Source organism: Phallusia mammillata, chromosome 7, assembly GCF_965637545.1.
Source record: "Phallusia mammillata chromosome 7, kaPhaMamm4.hap1.1, whole genome shotgun sequence".
NCBI lineage: Eukaryota > Metazoa > Chordata > Ascidiacea > Phlebobranchia > Ascidiidae > Phallusia > Phallusia mammillata.
The window spans coordinates 5,656,465-5,672,577 of NC_137258.1; the positions used below are offsets into that span (position 1 = coordinate 5,656,465).

General features: G+C 37.6%; 3 protein-coding genes across 3 annotated transcripts; 1 reads left to right on the plus strand and 2 right to left on the minus strand.

Moving 5' to 3' along the window:
- Window positions 1–134: 134 nt before the first annotated feature.
- On the minus strand, window positions 135–3,419 carry LOC145237801 (MIT domain-containing protein 1-like). Its single transcript, XM_080100790.1, has 4 exons — window positions 3,256–3,419; window positions 2,991–3,164; window positions 1,905–2,143; window positions 135–959 (listed from the first exon to the last, which is right to left on the minus strand). The coding sequence occupies exons 2-4, from the start codon at window positions 3,133–3,135 to the stop codon at window positions 606–608; spliced, it is 738 nt and encodes a 245-aa protein (XP_079956916.1). The 5' UTR covers window positions 3,136–3,164; window positions 3,256–3,419; the 3' UTR covers window positions 135–605.
- A 3,621-nt stretch (window positions 3,420–7,040) lies between these two features.
- Window positions 7,041–9,003, plus strand: LOC145237651 (uncharacterized). The gene is made up of 2 exons (XM_080100593.1): window positions 7,041–7,246; window positions 8,737–9,003. Exons 1-2 carry the CDS (start codon window positions 7,124–7,126, stop codon window positions 8,893–8,895), a joined length of 282 nt encoding a protein of 93 aa, XP_079956719.1. The 5' UTR covers window positions 7,041–7,123; the 3' UTR covers window positions 8,896–9,003.
- A 666-nt stretch (window positions 9,004–9,669) lies between these two features.
- Window positions 9,670–15,952, minus strand: LOC145237649 (uncharacterized). Its single transcript, XM_080100587.1, has 12 exons — window positions 15,742–15,952; window positions 15,567–15,635; window positions 15,336–15,494; window positions 14,874–15,022; window positions 14,606–14,748; window positions 12,560–12,650; window positions 12,118–12,202; window positions 11,891–12,060; window positions 11,584–11,687; window positions 11,397–11,507; window positions 10,399–10,484; window positions 9,670–10,154 (listed from the first exon to the last, which is right to left on the minus strand). Exons 1-12 carry the CDS (start codon window positions 15,820–15,822, stop codon window positions 10,092–10,094), a joined length of 1,311 nt encoding a protein of 436 aa, XP_079956713.1. The 5' UTR covers window positions 15,823–15,952; the 3' UTR covers window positions 9,670–10,091.
- Window positions 15,953–16,113: the final 161 nt, after the last annotated feature.

The window sequence follows — 16,113 nt, forward strand, 5'->3', positions numbered from 1 at the left end:
GTTTTCTTATATCGATTCTGTAAGAATGCACTTACTCCAGCTTACATATTTCTCTAACACAAGTTTTTGCTTAACTCATCCTTTTTACTTGCTGCCCACGAAACTGTCACTCCTTTATTAAATGAGTTTTTGAGTAAAGTATTGTCCAAAGTCTTTATTGCAAACTAAAAAAACATTAAGAAGAATGTGTGAAGAGTGGAGCTAGAAACGCATTTTATTACAAAAATGAATATTTGGAAAGGTGTATAAATAGTCACTACTTGTTCTTTTTTACATAGAAACATAATTATCACAAATTTTGATTATACAAAGTTTAAATAACATATTTCTTGAAAAGACTCAGCAGTAGGCCGAAAAGCAGAATCTTTGAAAACTTATCGATTACAATATGCTACATATCATTTGTAAAAAGGAAAAAACACAATAAAGAATTTATTAAGATATAAAATGTAAGGGGTAATCTTGATACATATGGAGTCTAAAGAAACAGTTAACAGAACCTAATTCAAAAAATTTCTGTCAAAAAGCATTGGCATCTGTCCTTTTAGATAGAGGACCTCAAAATAACATATAAGACACTATAGGGTTTTCAAAATCACTCTTCGTCACCTATCTCTTGTGTGTTTAGAGTGGAAAATATCAACAGTTGTTGAATGGCAAGGCCTTTGGTTCATATCATGAAATCCAATGCAAAACTTATCAACTTTTTTAAAGTAGTCCAGACCACGGCCAACTTTTATAATCCATCCATTACTGAATCGGATTTCTCTGTCATGAAGATTAGATACATAGTTTACATTCAGTATAATGCCTCGATGTGATAAACTTCTTGCAATGCATGCTATGTTTTCTTGTTGATTTGAAGAATTGTTGTCATCTGGTGAAGTGGAGAGATTCACAGTTTTTAGGTTGTCACAGCGAGTACAAAGTAGCTCACAGAACCTTAGGAAGTTGTTAACCTGTAAAAACACAAATAATTCTATAAGTAATGGTTAAATCAGTGGTTCCCAACCGGGGAGGAATTTTATGAGTTCAGAGGAGGAATTTCATAAAAACTGTAAAAAACATTTACATTGGAAATGTTTCAGAATATTTTTGTGTATACATTGATGTCCATTATAATTTGTATGCAGTTCACATTTGGAACCGGTTGTAAAGGATTCTGAAATAGACATCCCTAATTATAAGGTTTACTTCTATATAATACGGCCGCATGCTATGTTTCATGCGCTTAAAATAATCGATTATTGTCGTAGCAAAGTCCATTGTTTTAACATTTTCGTTTTTTTGACAGTCTGGCTGTTGCTTAGTTGCTTAAAAACTGAACAGTTGACAATTAGTAAACAGTATGTGTAATGAAATTAGATTGTTAGTTACATATCATTGTCGTGTGTAGATTTTAGCTGAACTGCGCCGCGTATACAACTACTTTCAGAACGCAAACAAGACTAAATTTCGCATTCAGCTGTAATGTGAAATAAATTGATATTTTAAATTGCTATAATTTTGTATTTTGTATTTTTTCGTCTTATGGGGAGGAATGAATAGTTCGAAAATTGGAGAAGGGAGGAATGTAACAAAAAAGGTTGGGAACCACTGGGTTAAACTAACCATGGAAGCTTAAGTCTAAATATATTGTTTCAAAAAAAAGATTGGTATTGAATATGTTATTGCACATAAACTTTTTGTTGACATAAAAATGTTTTTAAAGAGTATGAAATGCACAAAGCAAAACAATATTTTCAGATTTGTTTGTAAACGTTTCTGCACTGATTCAAAAAAACAAAAAAGTAAGTTTTTAAACAGTGTTGAGTTCATCCAAAACCGGAACATTGCAAAAACAGTGTATAACTACTAGCACTATTTTGGCCACAGTGAGTAAAATGGCAAATTATGAAGCAAACCTGATGGTAACTTCGAATGTAAGCATCCTCAATCCAAACTTCCACTACAGTTTCATCCATGTACGGTGAAAATATAGCAGAGTATCCATGTCCTGTGGCATTGTCTTCAATCTTAAGCTGTTCATGGTATTTCCCTTCTTGTTTAAGTCGTTCAAGCAGAACTTTAACCTTTTCTGCTTGTGTCATATATTCTTCAATCTTGCTTCGGTAATGCTTCTTTTTGTTGGGATCTTTTGAAGCTGTACATTTTTCAATGTGAAAAAATGGTAAACATTGCTGATTGAAAAGAATCAATAATCACTTTCAGTTCATACATACTGTGTTTTAAATAAAAATCATTTTAAAACCTATTTCATTTTAAAAACTGGTTTGTTTTATTTGCCTTGCATCTGAAGTTAGAATGCATTTAGTAGTCGACTTCCTCAATTTGAATAGCAATGAAATTAGAGTGGATTATGTGTAGATTGTAAATAAAGAAAGCTTTTTAATTTAACACCAGATTTAAAATAATAATGTCGCTTTGGTCGTAAAACAACTTGGCTTGTTACAGCAATATTAAAAATGCTCTAAATAATAGTCAGGGTTCCTGCGCAATTTTTGTTTATAAATTCCATGACTTTTCCAAAACTTTTCAAGAAAAAAATCCCAAATTTCCATAACCTTATTCGAAAAAAATCGAGCAATTTCCATAGTAAAACTAGTAAAGAGGCTTTGGTAGATGCAGCCAATTTACCATACTTGCAATGAATATGTTACGTAATTTGAAATTCCTATCTCTATTTGGCAGTTTCAGGGTAAAACAGTTGCTAAATTCCATACTTTTTCAAGGACTTGAGCAAAAGTTGGCTTTTTTCAAAACTTTTCCTGGCCTTAAAAATACAAATTTGAATTTCATAACTTTTCCAGGTTTTCCAAGCCCGTGGGAACCCTGAGTAGTTGATACTCTGCCAGTCCATCAACAACATGATTATTGCTATTACTATCAAAAACAAGAACGAACATTTTTATTCAAATTAATATGCCGCTAAAACAAGTTTAACTTAACTGTATCATCATCATTAAAAATTAATGATGGTTTTACATCACCTTTCAAGACTTCTAATAAAAGATCAATGCCTTCCTGGTAGCACACAAGTGCAGTTTGGTATTTCCCATGTCGCTCCATTTCAATAGCACGGGTCAGAATTTTCGCAGCAGATGCTTCCATTCCAGTTATAGCAGCTTCTGACATTTTTGTGTTTTCTTACCACTGCAAACAGCCTTAAATTCAAAGGAAAAGCAACATTTATTTTTCCTTTAATTGGTTGTGTAATTGATATATAATTGATGTTTAACTGGTGAGCCCGCTTACCTCACTCAGCCTACACCAGTGGTTCTCAACCTTTCGTGGACCGGTGACCCCCTAATAATGACTTTTGGGCCTCTGGGCCCCGTAACAGTATTTTTTGCCTTTTGGCCCCCTTCAACTCTTCAAGTAGCCCTGTAGGACCTGTGCCCCCCTTAAAAATGTAAATGACATACTCGTGTTGGAATTCGGTACTAATTTCGGCTTTAAACTGGTCGAATTGAGCAAACAAGAATCCATAATCATGAAAAACCTCAATATAGAGAAATAGTCGATTAAATTAGGGAATCAGGTTGAAAAGAAAATGGTTTTTAGTGGGTGTGTGACTGTGTGTGGCTGGTGAATCCACTCCTCACCTGTGTTGCCCCGGAACACAGCTCGTGGCCCCCTGGGGGGTCATGGGCCCTGATTGAGAACCTCTGGCCTACACCATAACAGGGGCTAATCGAGCGCTTAGTGAAACAAACCAGGGCAATGGGCTTAAAGCGGGTTAGGCGCGCTAAACGGGTTACGCTGGCTATACGCGGGCTAAGCGGTCTTAGTGAAAGCTAAGCGGGCTAAAGGATGGCTACGTGGACTAAGTGAACTACGTGGTTAAGCTGCCCTGGTGTAAGCTAAGGCTAAGTGGGAAAAAAACGGCTCGCAGTTTTAGACAGCAGTGCCAGCACCCGTGTACCATTAATGTTATCACGATATCTACAAAAACACCCGGGAATTTCCCTAAACAAGAATAGGGCCAAACCAAAACATTCATTTATAATGTGCGGATATGCAGACATGCACATTTGGTCTTTCAGTATTTTCATGAAATGTTAAACAATTGTTTGTAGGTTTGAAACAAAAGCAAATTAGGCCTATGCTGTGTCAAGTGCGCTTTAAAGTTTTTGAGGGCCGACGTCCCTTGCGCCAGAATATACAACGTGGAAAGAACCTGCAAGCTGTTTTTAACGTTTGGATAAACACAGAAAACGTATACTGGGAATAGTGAAGGCTTGCTGTTGGACATATGAAACCACAAACACAAAGAGATGCGCTTCAAGAGGTCGCCGACGTCAAGCCGACAACTGAAACATTATTCCGCGCTCAACCGAAGGCAGGACATCGACGAACTCGTCTGTTAGTTGGATGTACTTGCGTCCTTGGTCGCGACTTGTGCTTCCTTGCTCAGTCGTCTTGACCGCTGACGCTGCAAAGGAACAGATCAATGCCTGATAGACAGTTGTGTGGGGACGATGCTTTTGTCAGGCCAAATCGCATGTTTGAGTGTTTGTGGTGAGCCCACAAACACAAATTGTCGCGCTAGCAGGTGGTCTTCGACGTCCAGCTTTAGCTTCCACCGATGTTCAGGGCTCAAACCAAGGCCGGACGTCGAGGAACTCTCCCGTTTGTTGGGCGTCCTTGGTCGCGACATGTGCTTCGGTGCTGAGTCGTCTTGACCGATAACGCCACAAACGAAAGGACCAATGCCCGCTAGACGGTCGTGTAGGGACGATGTCTTGTTATGGCGACGGTTTTGCGTCGGGCGTGCAAGAGCGCGCGCCCGCGCAATTGCGACATCTCGTCGTCGTTTTACTACCACTTATGCCACGTCGATACATGTCTCGTTTCCATTCATTTTCTGGTGAAATAAAACGTTTTATGTACGACCGATTGCAGTAGGTTCTGAAAAACCACAAACAGAAGTTGCGTAAAAGGATTGAAAAGGGGCATTTTTTCCTTTTCTGTTAGCTTTAGGAGGTGAAGTCTTGGTGCTTCGGGCGGGCTCGATGCGTCACTGCTAAACCGGTGCTTTGCGCTTTGCTTAGCGGTGACGTAGAGCTTTCGATGCGCAAGTAACATCGCCTCCTGGTAAGCTAAGGACCCGCTCCGCTCCTCTTGGACGAGGGAGGCCGCAATGCTGGGGCTATTTGCTCCAGCGTTGCTCCCCTCTCTTGTTCAAGAAGCCACCGCCTTGCGGGATGCTTTTGCTTCCCCGCATTGGCTGGCCTTGGACGGGCTCGGTTCGGAAAAAAGAGCCTTGAACTCTCTCACTTTTCTCTTTCATTTATCATCGTCGCTGCTGGCGCTACGAAAAAAAGTCTTTCAAATATTTTTTTACAGAGATCGTCGATGACGCCGCGCAGCAGCAGCAGGATCAACAGGAGCAGCAGCGCAAGTGGGCAAAAAAACGCTAGTATAAAATAATCCTTTTCTCTCCGCGGGCAACGCCAACACCTCGACGTGCGACAAGAGAGGAGCAGTGCCGAGCACAAGGCCCAGCACCGATCCTCTCGAGCAAACTGAGAGGCCGACGCTGCAAACAAAGCCAACTCGACTTGTCCCAGCTGGAGACGAGCCGACGTTCCGTGTGCCGAAACCACCCAGAACGAACTTCACTCGAGTCCTAAAATTTGGGCTATTTCAATAGATGCACCCAACTTCCGTTTGTGGGTTTTGTGTGTGTGGGTACATTGCAATGCAATCACATGATCACAACGTTTGACACGGTTGAATAGTTGGCAGTCACGTGAGCGACATAGAGGTGTGGTAAAGCATGAGTCTGGTGCTTGTCTCGATGTGGGAAGCTGCCAAGTTGAAACCCACAATCGATACGCAGTTCGCGCATCACAAGACTGTTGGACGAAACTTGGTCGCTCGATTCGCTAGCCTGGCGAAGATCATACTATGTAGCTAATTAATTAGACCCGCTTTGTCGATAGTATTGCTTACCCATGACATCGTCGGTTGAAATTGGAGTGCCGGGGTATGGGTAGTCAGCATTTTGTTGTATTTGTGGTGAATTCAACGAGCTCTCGACGACATCTGTAACTGTGTTGAGGGGCGAGTTTTTTTTCACGGGGTTCGAACCCAGGAAGGTCCCGGGGAAGAATCCCGATCAGTTTTTTTACGTCTGTATATGGGTCAGGCGCGCTGGACCATTTTTTTCACGGGGTTCGAACCCAGGACACTCCCGGGGACGAATCTCAAACAGGTTTCCCTTGTCTGTATATGGGTCAGGCGCGCCAGACCATTCGGCCAACGGCCCATTACCGCACGTTTTTATAGCGGACGGTGCGAAGAGATATGCTCTCCTGCCACACCAAATTTTAGTGTTTGTAGTGAAACCAATGTAAAATATTTCGCTTATAGGCAGGGTTGCCATACCGTCCTTATTTCCAAGATTCGTCCTAAATTGAAAATCCCTGCTGCAAGCAAATTTGAATCAGGACCTGACCTGTTGTGGGATGTACAAACTAATTTCTACGAGCAAGGAGTTGTTGGAACAGATTGTTTCCGGCGAAAATTACGGCATGTGATATGTCATGGCTCGTATTTTTCGGTTCTTATTCTGGGGCCCATGTCGATGGCAACCTTGCTTATAGATAATCGCTTTCACCGATGTTTTCTGCTCATTCCAAGCTCAGGCATCAGCGTTGGTTGCGAAGATTGCTTTTTGAATAATCGCCGAGTCTGATAACGCCGAAAAGCAGATTGACACGCGCTGGAAAACGGTACCAACAAGAAATGACCATACACTGCCAAGTGTCTTTTAAAACTGAATATGACACCGCCATAAAATTTGAACGTCCCCGTAACTCCATATCGCTGCAGGTGTTGCATTTATTCATTGTAACGTCGGGCTTGTAACAAACAAAAACAAGTGACTATCAAGGTTTTCAGTATTAATCTACAACTAAATGTCGGAACAACCAATCATTGGAACAACTAACTGGATTTCTATTTGCAATGAAAGTTTAAATCGGGGATTTCCCCAATGTCAAAAATGACTATGCTGTCTCTCTGGTCAGAGTCATCGCCATAAAATTTACGAATAGGCAACTAAAAGATCTTTTTTTGCAGTTTTGACACTTTGTTAAAATTGAACGACGTAACTATGCCATTACGAAGATTGCTTGGTTTAATTTTAAACAATGCACAACTAATAGAACAGTTGTCTGAAACAAAGTTGATGCGAAGAGCTGCTCAAATAACTGTGGGCTTGTATACAAGATTAACGGTAAGTATGTGTATGTAGAACTGAGCTCAGCAATGTTTAGCGTGCGATTGGCCAGAAACTAAGAACCTCCGTAAAATTATTCACCTTTAATTTTGCTCGGTTTATTATTTTTTTGTTGTTGTTACGACTCTTTAATTCAGCGCCCAAACAACCGTTTGAAAAAATCATGTTATTTGGCTGCCTTATGCTAACATTACATTGACAAAAGTTCACCCAATTACAGCAACTTTTTGCAAACTTCTTTGATCCTGCAATGATACTTAACATTAAGACTGTCATCTACCTTAAAGGCAATATTTGTTAAATCGATAACACCAGTAAAACAAAGTTACTTCATGTGGGTGATAAAAAAAAACTACCCAAACAAGTAAGTGCAGATTGACTACAATAAATAATGGTTTTGTTTCCACCAAAACCAAAGGACTGTGGGCACAAACTCAGCGTTGTGAAACTATACAGCATGCAATATGCATGTATTTGGAGTGTCACCATAACAGGGTGACATGCTTATAATTACAGAATTCTTGTTATACCAAAAGTTTGTTATACCAATGTTTGTAATCCAAACAGGTTGTTTAAACCAGCGGTCTTCAACCTTTTTTAAAAGCGCCCCCTATTTAAAATAAAATTAATTCAGCATTTACATGCGACCCCATTTTTCAGATATGGAGAAAAATGTTTGAAGTAATGACGAATCCGAAAGTATTTTCATGTAAATATGCCCGCTAAATTTAGACTTTAAATATTAGCATCCAGCGTGCATTTGTATGCCCAATTGTTAGAACCTAAAAGTTTCATTTAATTTGGCCAATCTGATCATGTTAAAGCTCACCAGTTTGCAGAAATCAGTAAATTTATGTATTTTACCTGTACCCGCTGTATTATTTTGAACACAATGTGTCATTCGTGGGGCTCTATCACATAACAATGGGTAGACAACTTGTGTTTTATAAAGATCATTACATCACAATTATTAGATTGTGACATGAGCTACCAAGCTGTACTGCAAAACATGAGCAAAGGTTGCGAAATAGAACAAAAACATATCATATTTTGGTAATAAATTTATACCCCAATAAATTAAGTTTATAGTGACCCTGGAAAAAGTTTAGGCAACCCCACTTGGGGTCCCGACCCACAGGTTGAAAACCACTGGTTTAAACTAGAATGTTTTATGCATACTTTTAAATTTATTAAATCATTTTAAAGCAATGGAGCAACATTATGTATTTTATGAACATAACTTAAGCATCATATTACTCAAGCCAACTCCTTGTGCTTAAATTCACTTAAACAAAGCGGAGACAATAAATACAGCTCCTTCTAACATTATGCCACAAAAACTATAAAAATGTTGGGTGTATTAATACAATATTTGGTGTACTTTGCAAATGTTTGTTTCTATCACAAGGAATGTAAGAAAAGAAACAAACATTTCCAAACCCAGTCCAAAATTTTACGGTTTATATATTTGCATAAAATGTTTAAAGGCTGGTGGCATATCTTCTGCAAACCAAATGGAATCCAAAGTAAAGAAAAAAATAACGGACTTTGCTGATGCCCCACCTCAGGGATCTGGGTTTTTCGCCTCATTTCGAGAGGAGCTAGCCAAGGAACAAGCAAAAATGAAACGTGATGGAAAACTGTGATAGATAGTGTCTTGTTTCCCTACTGGCTTAATACTTTTGTTTTTACCTTTTACTTAAAGTTGTCCACTTTCTTTTTATAGTGATGCAATAAATGTATTACCAATTGTGTCTGTACATATTACTTTAAGTTTTTGTCCACACCTGTAAGTTGTGGTATTAGTGATGAAACCACACCATGGGCATATCCTGAAGTTTTTAAAGGGTGGTCCAACATTTAAATTTGAGAATTTTCCTACTGACGGCATTTATTCTGCTTCAGGAAATTTCCTTATAAATGTGCTAGACCACACATGAAAACTTAATTTACAAGTCAAAAGGCCATGAGTTGTTTGGTTGCCTATTCCCTTTTAAATGATGCCTTAAGCGGCAAAGTGCTTTGTCCAGAATTTGCAACTTTTGCGCTTTCTACAGCTCAAGGCTGCTAAAGCAAGCAACATCTGCAAAGTTGTGAACTTTCAGAAATGCACTAAAGTTGGTTACTAGAATTGTTAAGGCATTGGCAAGTTAACTATTACTGGTATCTTAAAAATATGGTTTGATTAACATCAATTGCATATTTGTGATAAACATTTTTTGGTGTTTGGCAGGAACAATATAACATTTGAAAGGTTTTAAATATTTGTCACATTTAGCATTGGTTTAATGTAAATGCAGTGTGATACTTGATTCAATTTTGTTGGGATATTACTTTCAAATTTTTAATAAGGTTTGGTTAGGTACATATTGAACCAAATAATTCCTGTATCAAGGTAGACTTTTTTCGCCGGGCAAAAATCGTACTTACGTTAAAACTTTATTGCAAATTCGCGGTTTACCATTTTGCCAAACACTTTGTAACACAAACATAGAATTCAGCTTAAAACTGTACTACAGCTTAAAACATAATTACACTGAATTTTGGCACCAAAACGTTTTAGGAAGACTAAATTACATGTTGTTAAACATTAAGCCAAATAACTACATTTCCTGTTTAAAACAACTGTGCATGTACATTGTATAAAATCACCAACAATCATAAAAAAATAAGTGCACTACAAAAACAGCAAAATATATAACCAACTAAACTTTGGCAAAACCTCTACATAACGAGGTGTGCATTTGTGCAAATTGATTTGGCACAGTGAAAAACAAAAGCTAGGTAAACTAACACGATTGCTTGAAACTAAACACTTGTGAGACTTGATTGTCAATTGTCACTACACTGTCTGTTGATTGTCATCCACATAATTTACCCACACTGTATTGGATTGCTTGGGTTCCTAAAATGTAAAACAAAACATTTAGCAGTTTTTCCAATATAAACATATGAATGAAATAAATGCCATGTTATTTAACTAGTAACATCTCATGCCAAAGTTGTGAAACTAAAAGTCATGCTTTCAAATGGGCATACAACATAAAAAAGTACCCAGTACCAGCCACCCATAAATTTATTTTGACAACTAAACATTACACTTTGTTAAAAACAATATATAACTATATAGGGAAAACACATAGGCAAACCTTAAGGTAAACACTTTTATTGGCAAGCATCATATCCATTGAAAGTGGTGGAAAATGATCTTCTATTTCTGCTTCTTTTTCTGGAACTTTAACACATATGAAGTATACCACACATAATATTTTACCAATGTCTACAGTATAATAAGTTTCACACAAGCAACCACTTAGAGCAGGGGCGGGCAACTTCTCCCGTCGGCGGGCCTGATATGGGAAAATGAAGTACTTGGCGGGCCGGGTTCCTGAATCGATACATTAATCGCGTATATATCCAGTGATTTAAAACGGAGTTTTGACCACCTAAACCTAAACCAAATACAATCAAGAACGTCACAATTACAATACAGTCCAAACAATCTAACTGATATAATACAAAATTATTCACCACAGCAAATTTAATGCATACACCACAAACTTATATACTGCTGAAACACTACTAGGCTACACGTGTGGAAACAAAGGAAACCACACAAGGTTGGCAGTTATGTCCTAACAATGGACGTATGGTGCGATGGTAACAACGGCGGGAAAGATTTTTTTTGCTATTGAGGAGCGTTACTGTCCGTTACAACTATAATTTGACGTAGTTAGTAAGCAAGTAGTGGGGGATTGCGGCAGACTGTGGCCGCGGGCCACATTATCATGTAAGACCAGAAACTGTCTGCGGGCCGCTCAAAATCCCGTCGCGGGCCGGATCCGGCCCGCGGGCCGTATGTTGCCCGCCCCTGACTTAGAGATTTAATTTCACTTATGCCAGTTCATAAAAAATGGTTATTTATAGTGATTATTTATAGAAAACATTCAAAGTTTACCATGACCAGTTTATTTGGTCTGTTCTGTGTAAACCTAGGTGAGTTTGAGTTTAAATAGTTTATGTCACAATGACTTTATTTTATAGCTTGAGTAGAAATAAGCCTCACTGGGTAAACTTAGGTTTGTTCGCAACACTGTTGTGTCTACAATTCAAGTACTGTGCTGGCCTGTTAAAAACTAAACTATACCTTCACTTTCTTCAGGCACGGTGGTAATTTGTTTCAGTTTTTCAAGGTCCCTCTTTTTATGCTTCTTTTTCTTGCGTTGACTAAAACTCTTTTCAGAAGTTGTTATTGATGCTACAAGAAAACAAAGTTAAAAAAGGAAACAGCACAACAAATATATTCACATTTTATATTAAATCTAGTTCGGCACCTTTTGTCATTTGGTCTGTAACAGATGAAGCAGCATCACTTTTTCCACACCAAATTTCACTGATTTCGGCAATGGGATTTTGTCTCGATGCAATAAGAGCATGTCTGTGTAACAAATAAGTTACTGTATGTATACATAAACAAAGCATAAAAACTGTTGCAGATTTTTTGTTTTAATGTCAAACCGTCTCTTCAAAGCAAAAGCTAATTCTGAAAAAACCTGGGTACGCTCCTAACATGACCATTCACACATGTCATGATATTCATTATGGTACCAAACTTTAATTAAAGTTAAGTTTAGCCCATACTTCTTTAGCAGCCTTTTTGTCATGGCGGTGTTAACAACAGCTAGTTGGTAAGCATCAGTTTTAATATGTTTGTGGAGTGTCCGACGGCGATGTTCATCTGTTTCACTTACAATACTGCTCGTTTCTGAACTGCTTTCTGGTATGAGACTTTTCAATGACTTGCCATAGTTCTAAAAACAACTTCACAAAGTTGGTTAAATGCAATCTTTTTTTACATGTGTGTTTACCGTTTGCAGTTTCAGATTAAATGCATGCAGCTTGGGAAACTTTGGCTTCGGTGGAAATACTAATTCTGGTTCACTTTCAATTCCACTGCAAATCATCAAAAATTACATTAGCTTAAGCACATCTCAAGTCACAGATTCAAGTATTGGTGTAAACATATTAGGACAGATCAAGCAGTATTTTTAACAGATGAACAGGATTAATTGCATACAAAATTCCAAATTAACACGTATTGTTACTAAAAATAACAATAGTAACCAGAATCAAAAGTAGTAGTAATGCACTAAAGTTTTAGTTGGCTGAAACAATTTGGGCTTGGCCAATTATGTAAAATAAATGTTTTCAGTATTTACATCACAAAATAGATATAAACTTGTGCAATTGAAAGGTATCTATCAATATTTTTACAAGTTACCAAGCTAAGTGAACATGCACAAAAGAGACCTGAGATCAAGTTTTTCCACAGGACTTTCTTCAGGAACTTGTTTAAGGATTCCGTGTTGAGGTCCCGTGGTCACACTTGTCATACTTTGCTCTGTATATAAGGTAACATCAAACAGTCATAGCACAATACCAAGTTCTTAAAATGATAAGGTCACAAAAAATATTTGTATAAAATACATTTCTAACTAGAAGGGTGGCTTAGCACATATTGCCATTGCACATATACTATAACCTATTTCGTAATGGGTCTCATATCAGCCACTGTATTTTATACCTTTAGTTGTTTCTGCAAGCAGAAACTCATGGGTCCCCCACACATGCAAAGTTGTAAATAGTGCATTTTTTGAAATAACTATAATAAATTTTGGTGCTATGAGTTTAAACAGGACGAAAAAAAGTCTGCAGAAATAATCATGCTGTGTGAGATAGAAACTACACAAGTCACATTTAATTCATCAATTGTTTGCAAAATTTACCTATTTTAAGGATTAGTGGGGGCTACATGGTAAAACTCAACAATCAACACCTCAAAATGGCATATTCTACGAAGTGTCCAAATTTTATGAAATTGAGACATTGTTTAAAAAGTTAACCCTTTCAGGGGGCTAATGGGGTAACTGATGGGACTGCATGGCAAAAGTGACAATTGACACCTAAAGATGACTTTTGCACAAACTGTCAAAATTTTAACGAACTCAGCCAATGTTTAGAAATTACACCTATTTTAGGGGTTAATCGGGTAAAGGTTCGTCTTACAGGGTAAAACACATCAATGAACAATGTACTCAAAACTGTCCAACTTCCATATAGTTCTGACATTGTTTAAAAGTTCACCCATTTTAGGGGGCTAGTGAGGTAAATATTGGGGCTACAGGGTGAAACAAAATAATCAACAGCTAATTATGGCAAAATGAACAAACTGTCCAAATTTCATCCAATTCCTGCATTGTTTCACAAATTTACCCATTTTAGGGGACTAGTAGGGTAAATATTGGGGTCACAGAGTGAAACATAACTATCGTCAGCTTATTATAGCAAAATGAACAAACTGTCCAAATTTCATTCAATTCGGACATTGTTTAAAATTTCACCCATTTTAGGGGGCTAACGGGGTAAACACAACAATTGACAACTAAAAATGACAAATTCCACAAGCTGTCCAAATTTCACTTAATTCTGACACCGTTTAAAAAACTCACCCATTTTAGGGGGTTAGAGGGGTAACTGATGGGTTTTAACACCCAAAAGTATAAAATATTAAACCACAATGAACTAATCCACAGTCATGTACAATTTTATCCAAATCGGACAATGTTTAAAATTCTGACCACTAGGGGTGTTATTAGCAACATTCCTTAACGCTTCTGACGTCATAAGGCTGTTAATACCCCCTCTGACCGGCATGTCCAAAATGCCTACCAAGTAATGCACAAACACATGTACCATACGTTCTGTTGCCTATACTATACCGTTACACCACAGAAATCTTTCGTTTGTGGTGCGCAGCAACATACAAAAACGTTTCGCATTTTGGGGTCTAGCGGGGTAAATACTGGGGTTATTAAGTCAAACGAAGCAGATGGCACATCTACATAACTATATCTACCATCTGTGAAAGTTTCATCCAAATCCACCAAAGATTTCATGCCAAAAGTGCATGGACAAACTTCGGCGGAAAAAAGAAAAAAACAAAGAAAAAAACAGAGTGAAATCAAGATGTGTCCCCTTCAGGGAAGGGGACCCATAATTAAACTGTTGCTGCCAGGCATACTGTATGAACAATTATTGTTTTTGCAGCAGATTTTTTGTTAAAGTGCAACCAAAGTTTCAATGTCCAACACAAGAAACTTTCATTGAGATAATGGCACATTGTAAAACACAAAGTTCTGGTAAAAGCCACACAAGCAGTGTTAACACACTTGTGATAACACATTTCATTATCGTATTGAAGGCATCTTGCATTGGACATGAAAAGTCAGTTACTCTACAACAAAAATCTGCTTAAAGAGCAATAGTTGTTAATCAAGTCAAACTATCATCAAACACCTTGTTTTGATTGGACTGTGGTTGAGCTATATCTTGACAACATGTGCTCTGTAATTGCATCTGGAGAAACAGTTGGTGGAATGTGTTTTTTCCAGAAACTTTCATCTGCTTTTGCTTTGTTCCAAAATTCATCAATTTCATGTCTACATGTGCAAAATATGTTGAGATCTCCATTGTGGTTTAGATAAATGGGGTTTATAGGCCTTACATGCTGTAAACAAAGGTGAACACAAACAATAGGTTTGAAATTCTGCAAAGAAATAAAAACCTGTGCTTAAGTAGGCCTCTGCTTTTCATAAGGTTCTCAACAGCAGTGAGATGATAAAAATGTGATTTAGGAACTTTGCGCAGGAAGTTGTCATCATTTGTCAATTTGTGTCGAGGCAACTTTTTCACAATTTTGTGAGACTCTGCAATCTGTAAAAACATTAAAATGAATGTCATTTTAAAACGATTAAAATAGACCTTCTTTTTTACTTGCTAGATCAGTGATTCTTAAGTCTTTTTCTTGTCTACATCCCTTAACCTCACCATTCAGTCTTTGGACGCTATGTATTTTTCGCAAAGAAACTAATGTTATACATGACACTAATTATTCAGCATTTTTGCACCTATAGGAACTGGTCTAGTCCCAAGTTTAAGAGCCGCAATGCTAAACTAATACTTTATTCTTGATGCTAAAATCTGAGCAAGTGACATGCATATAGTGATATAATTTATTTTTATTTACTTTTCTATCTTGCTGTTTGAGAAGTTTTTGTCGTAGCCTATCTTCTCTTGCAGCAATTTCCTTTCGTTGGTGATTCACTTTTTCTTCAAGTTTTGACAAATATACAGAGTAATAATGATCCCGCAGTCTATTAAGGTCAGTCAGAACGTTCATGTACCGCTGGTGTAAACAAATGTAGGTATTAGTTACATACAAAATATAGGAATTGTTTATGAACATATTCAATATTACCTGATTTCTCTTTTTTATCTCATCTGCATCAAGTTTTTCCCCAGTTTCTTCATCAGAAACTGCGTGCTGCTATAAAGTTTTTAACACATGACAAGTCAAAAAAGCACCAACATTTCTTGCAAAAGTTACTTCAAAACCAAATTAAACTTTTGAAATAGTAACCCTTTTGCCTTACCTTTCGGACTTTGTGCGTACTTGGAGCTGTCCCAGTTTTAATGTATCCCGCCTGAAAGCTGGATAAATGTCTCGTATCCATTGTATTTCCTTACACCAGGGCTACATTGCTGCAAGCTCGCCAGTCTCCACCTAAAGCTTTCCCGCAGCTGGCGCTTGATTAGTAACTAAGGAAGCTAAAACTTTGACACTGTCGACACAAGACAATAGTTTTTTTCCAAGGACATCCCTTTGCTTTGATGAATGCATTGTTGGTGATTAGAATATTGCAATTGTAAAAAAAATATTGGGATATAAATTTTTGATGACAATAACACCCAAGTGTATCAGGACTAAGTTAAGCCTCAAACATGTCCGGATCAAAACATGTTTT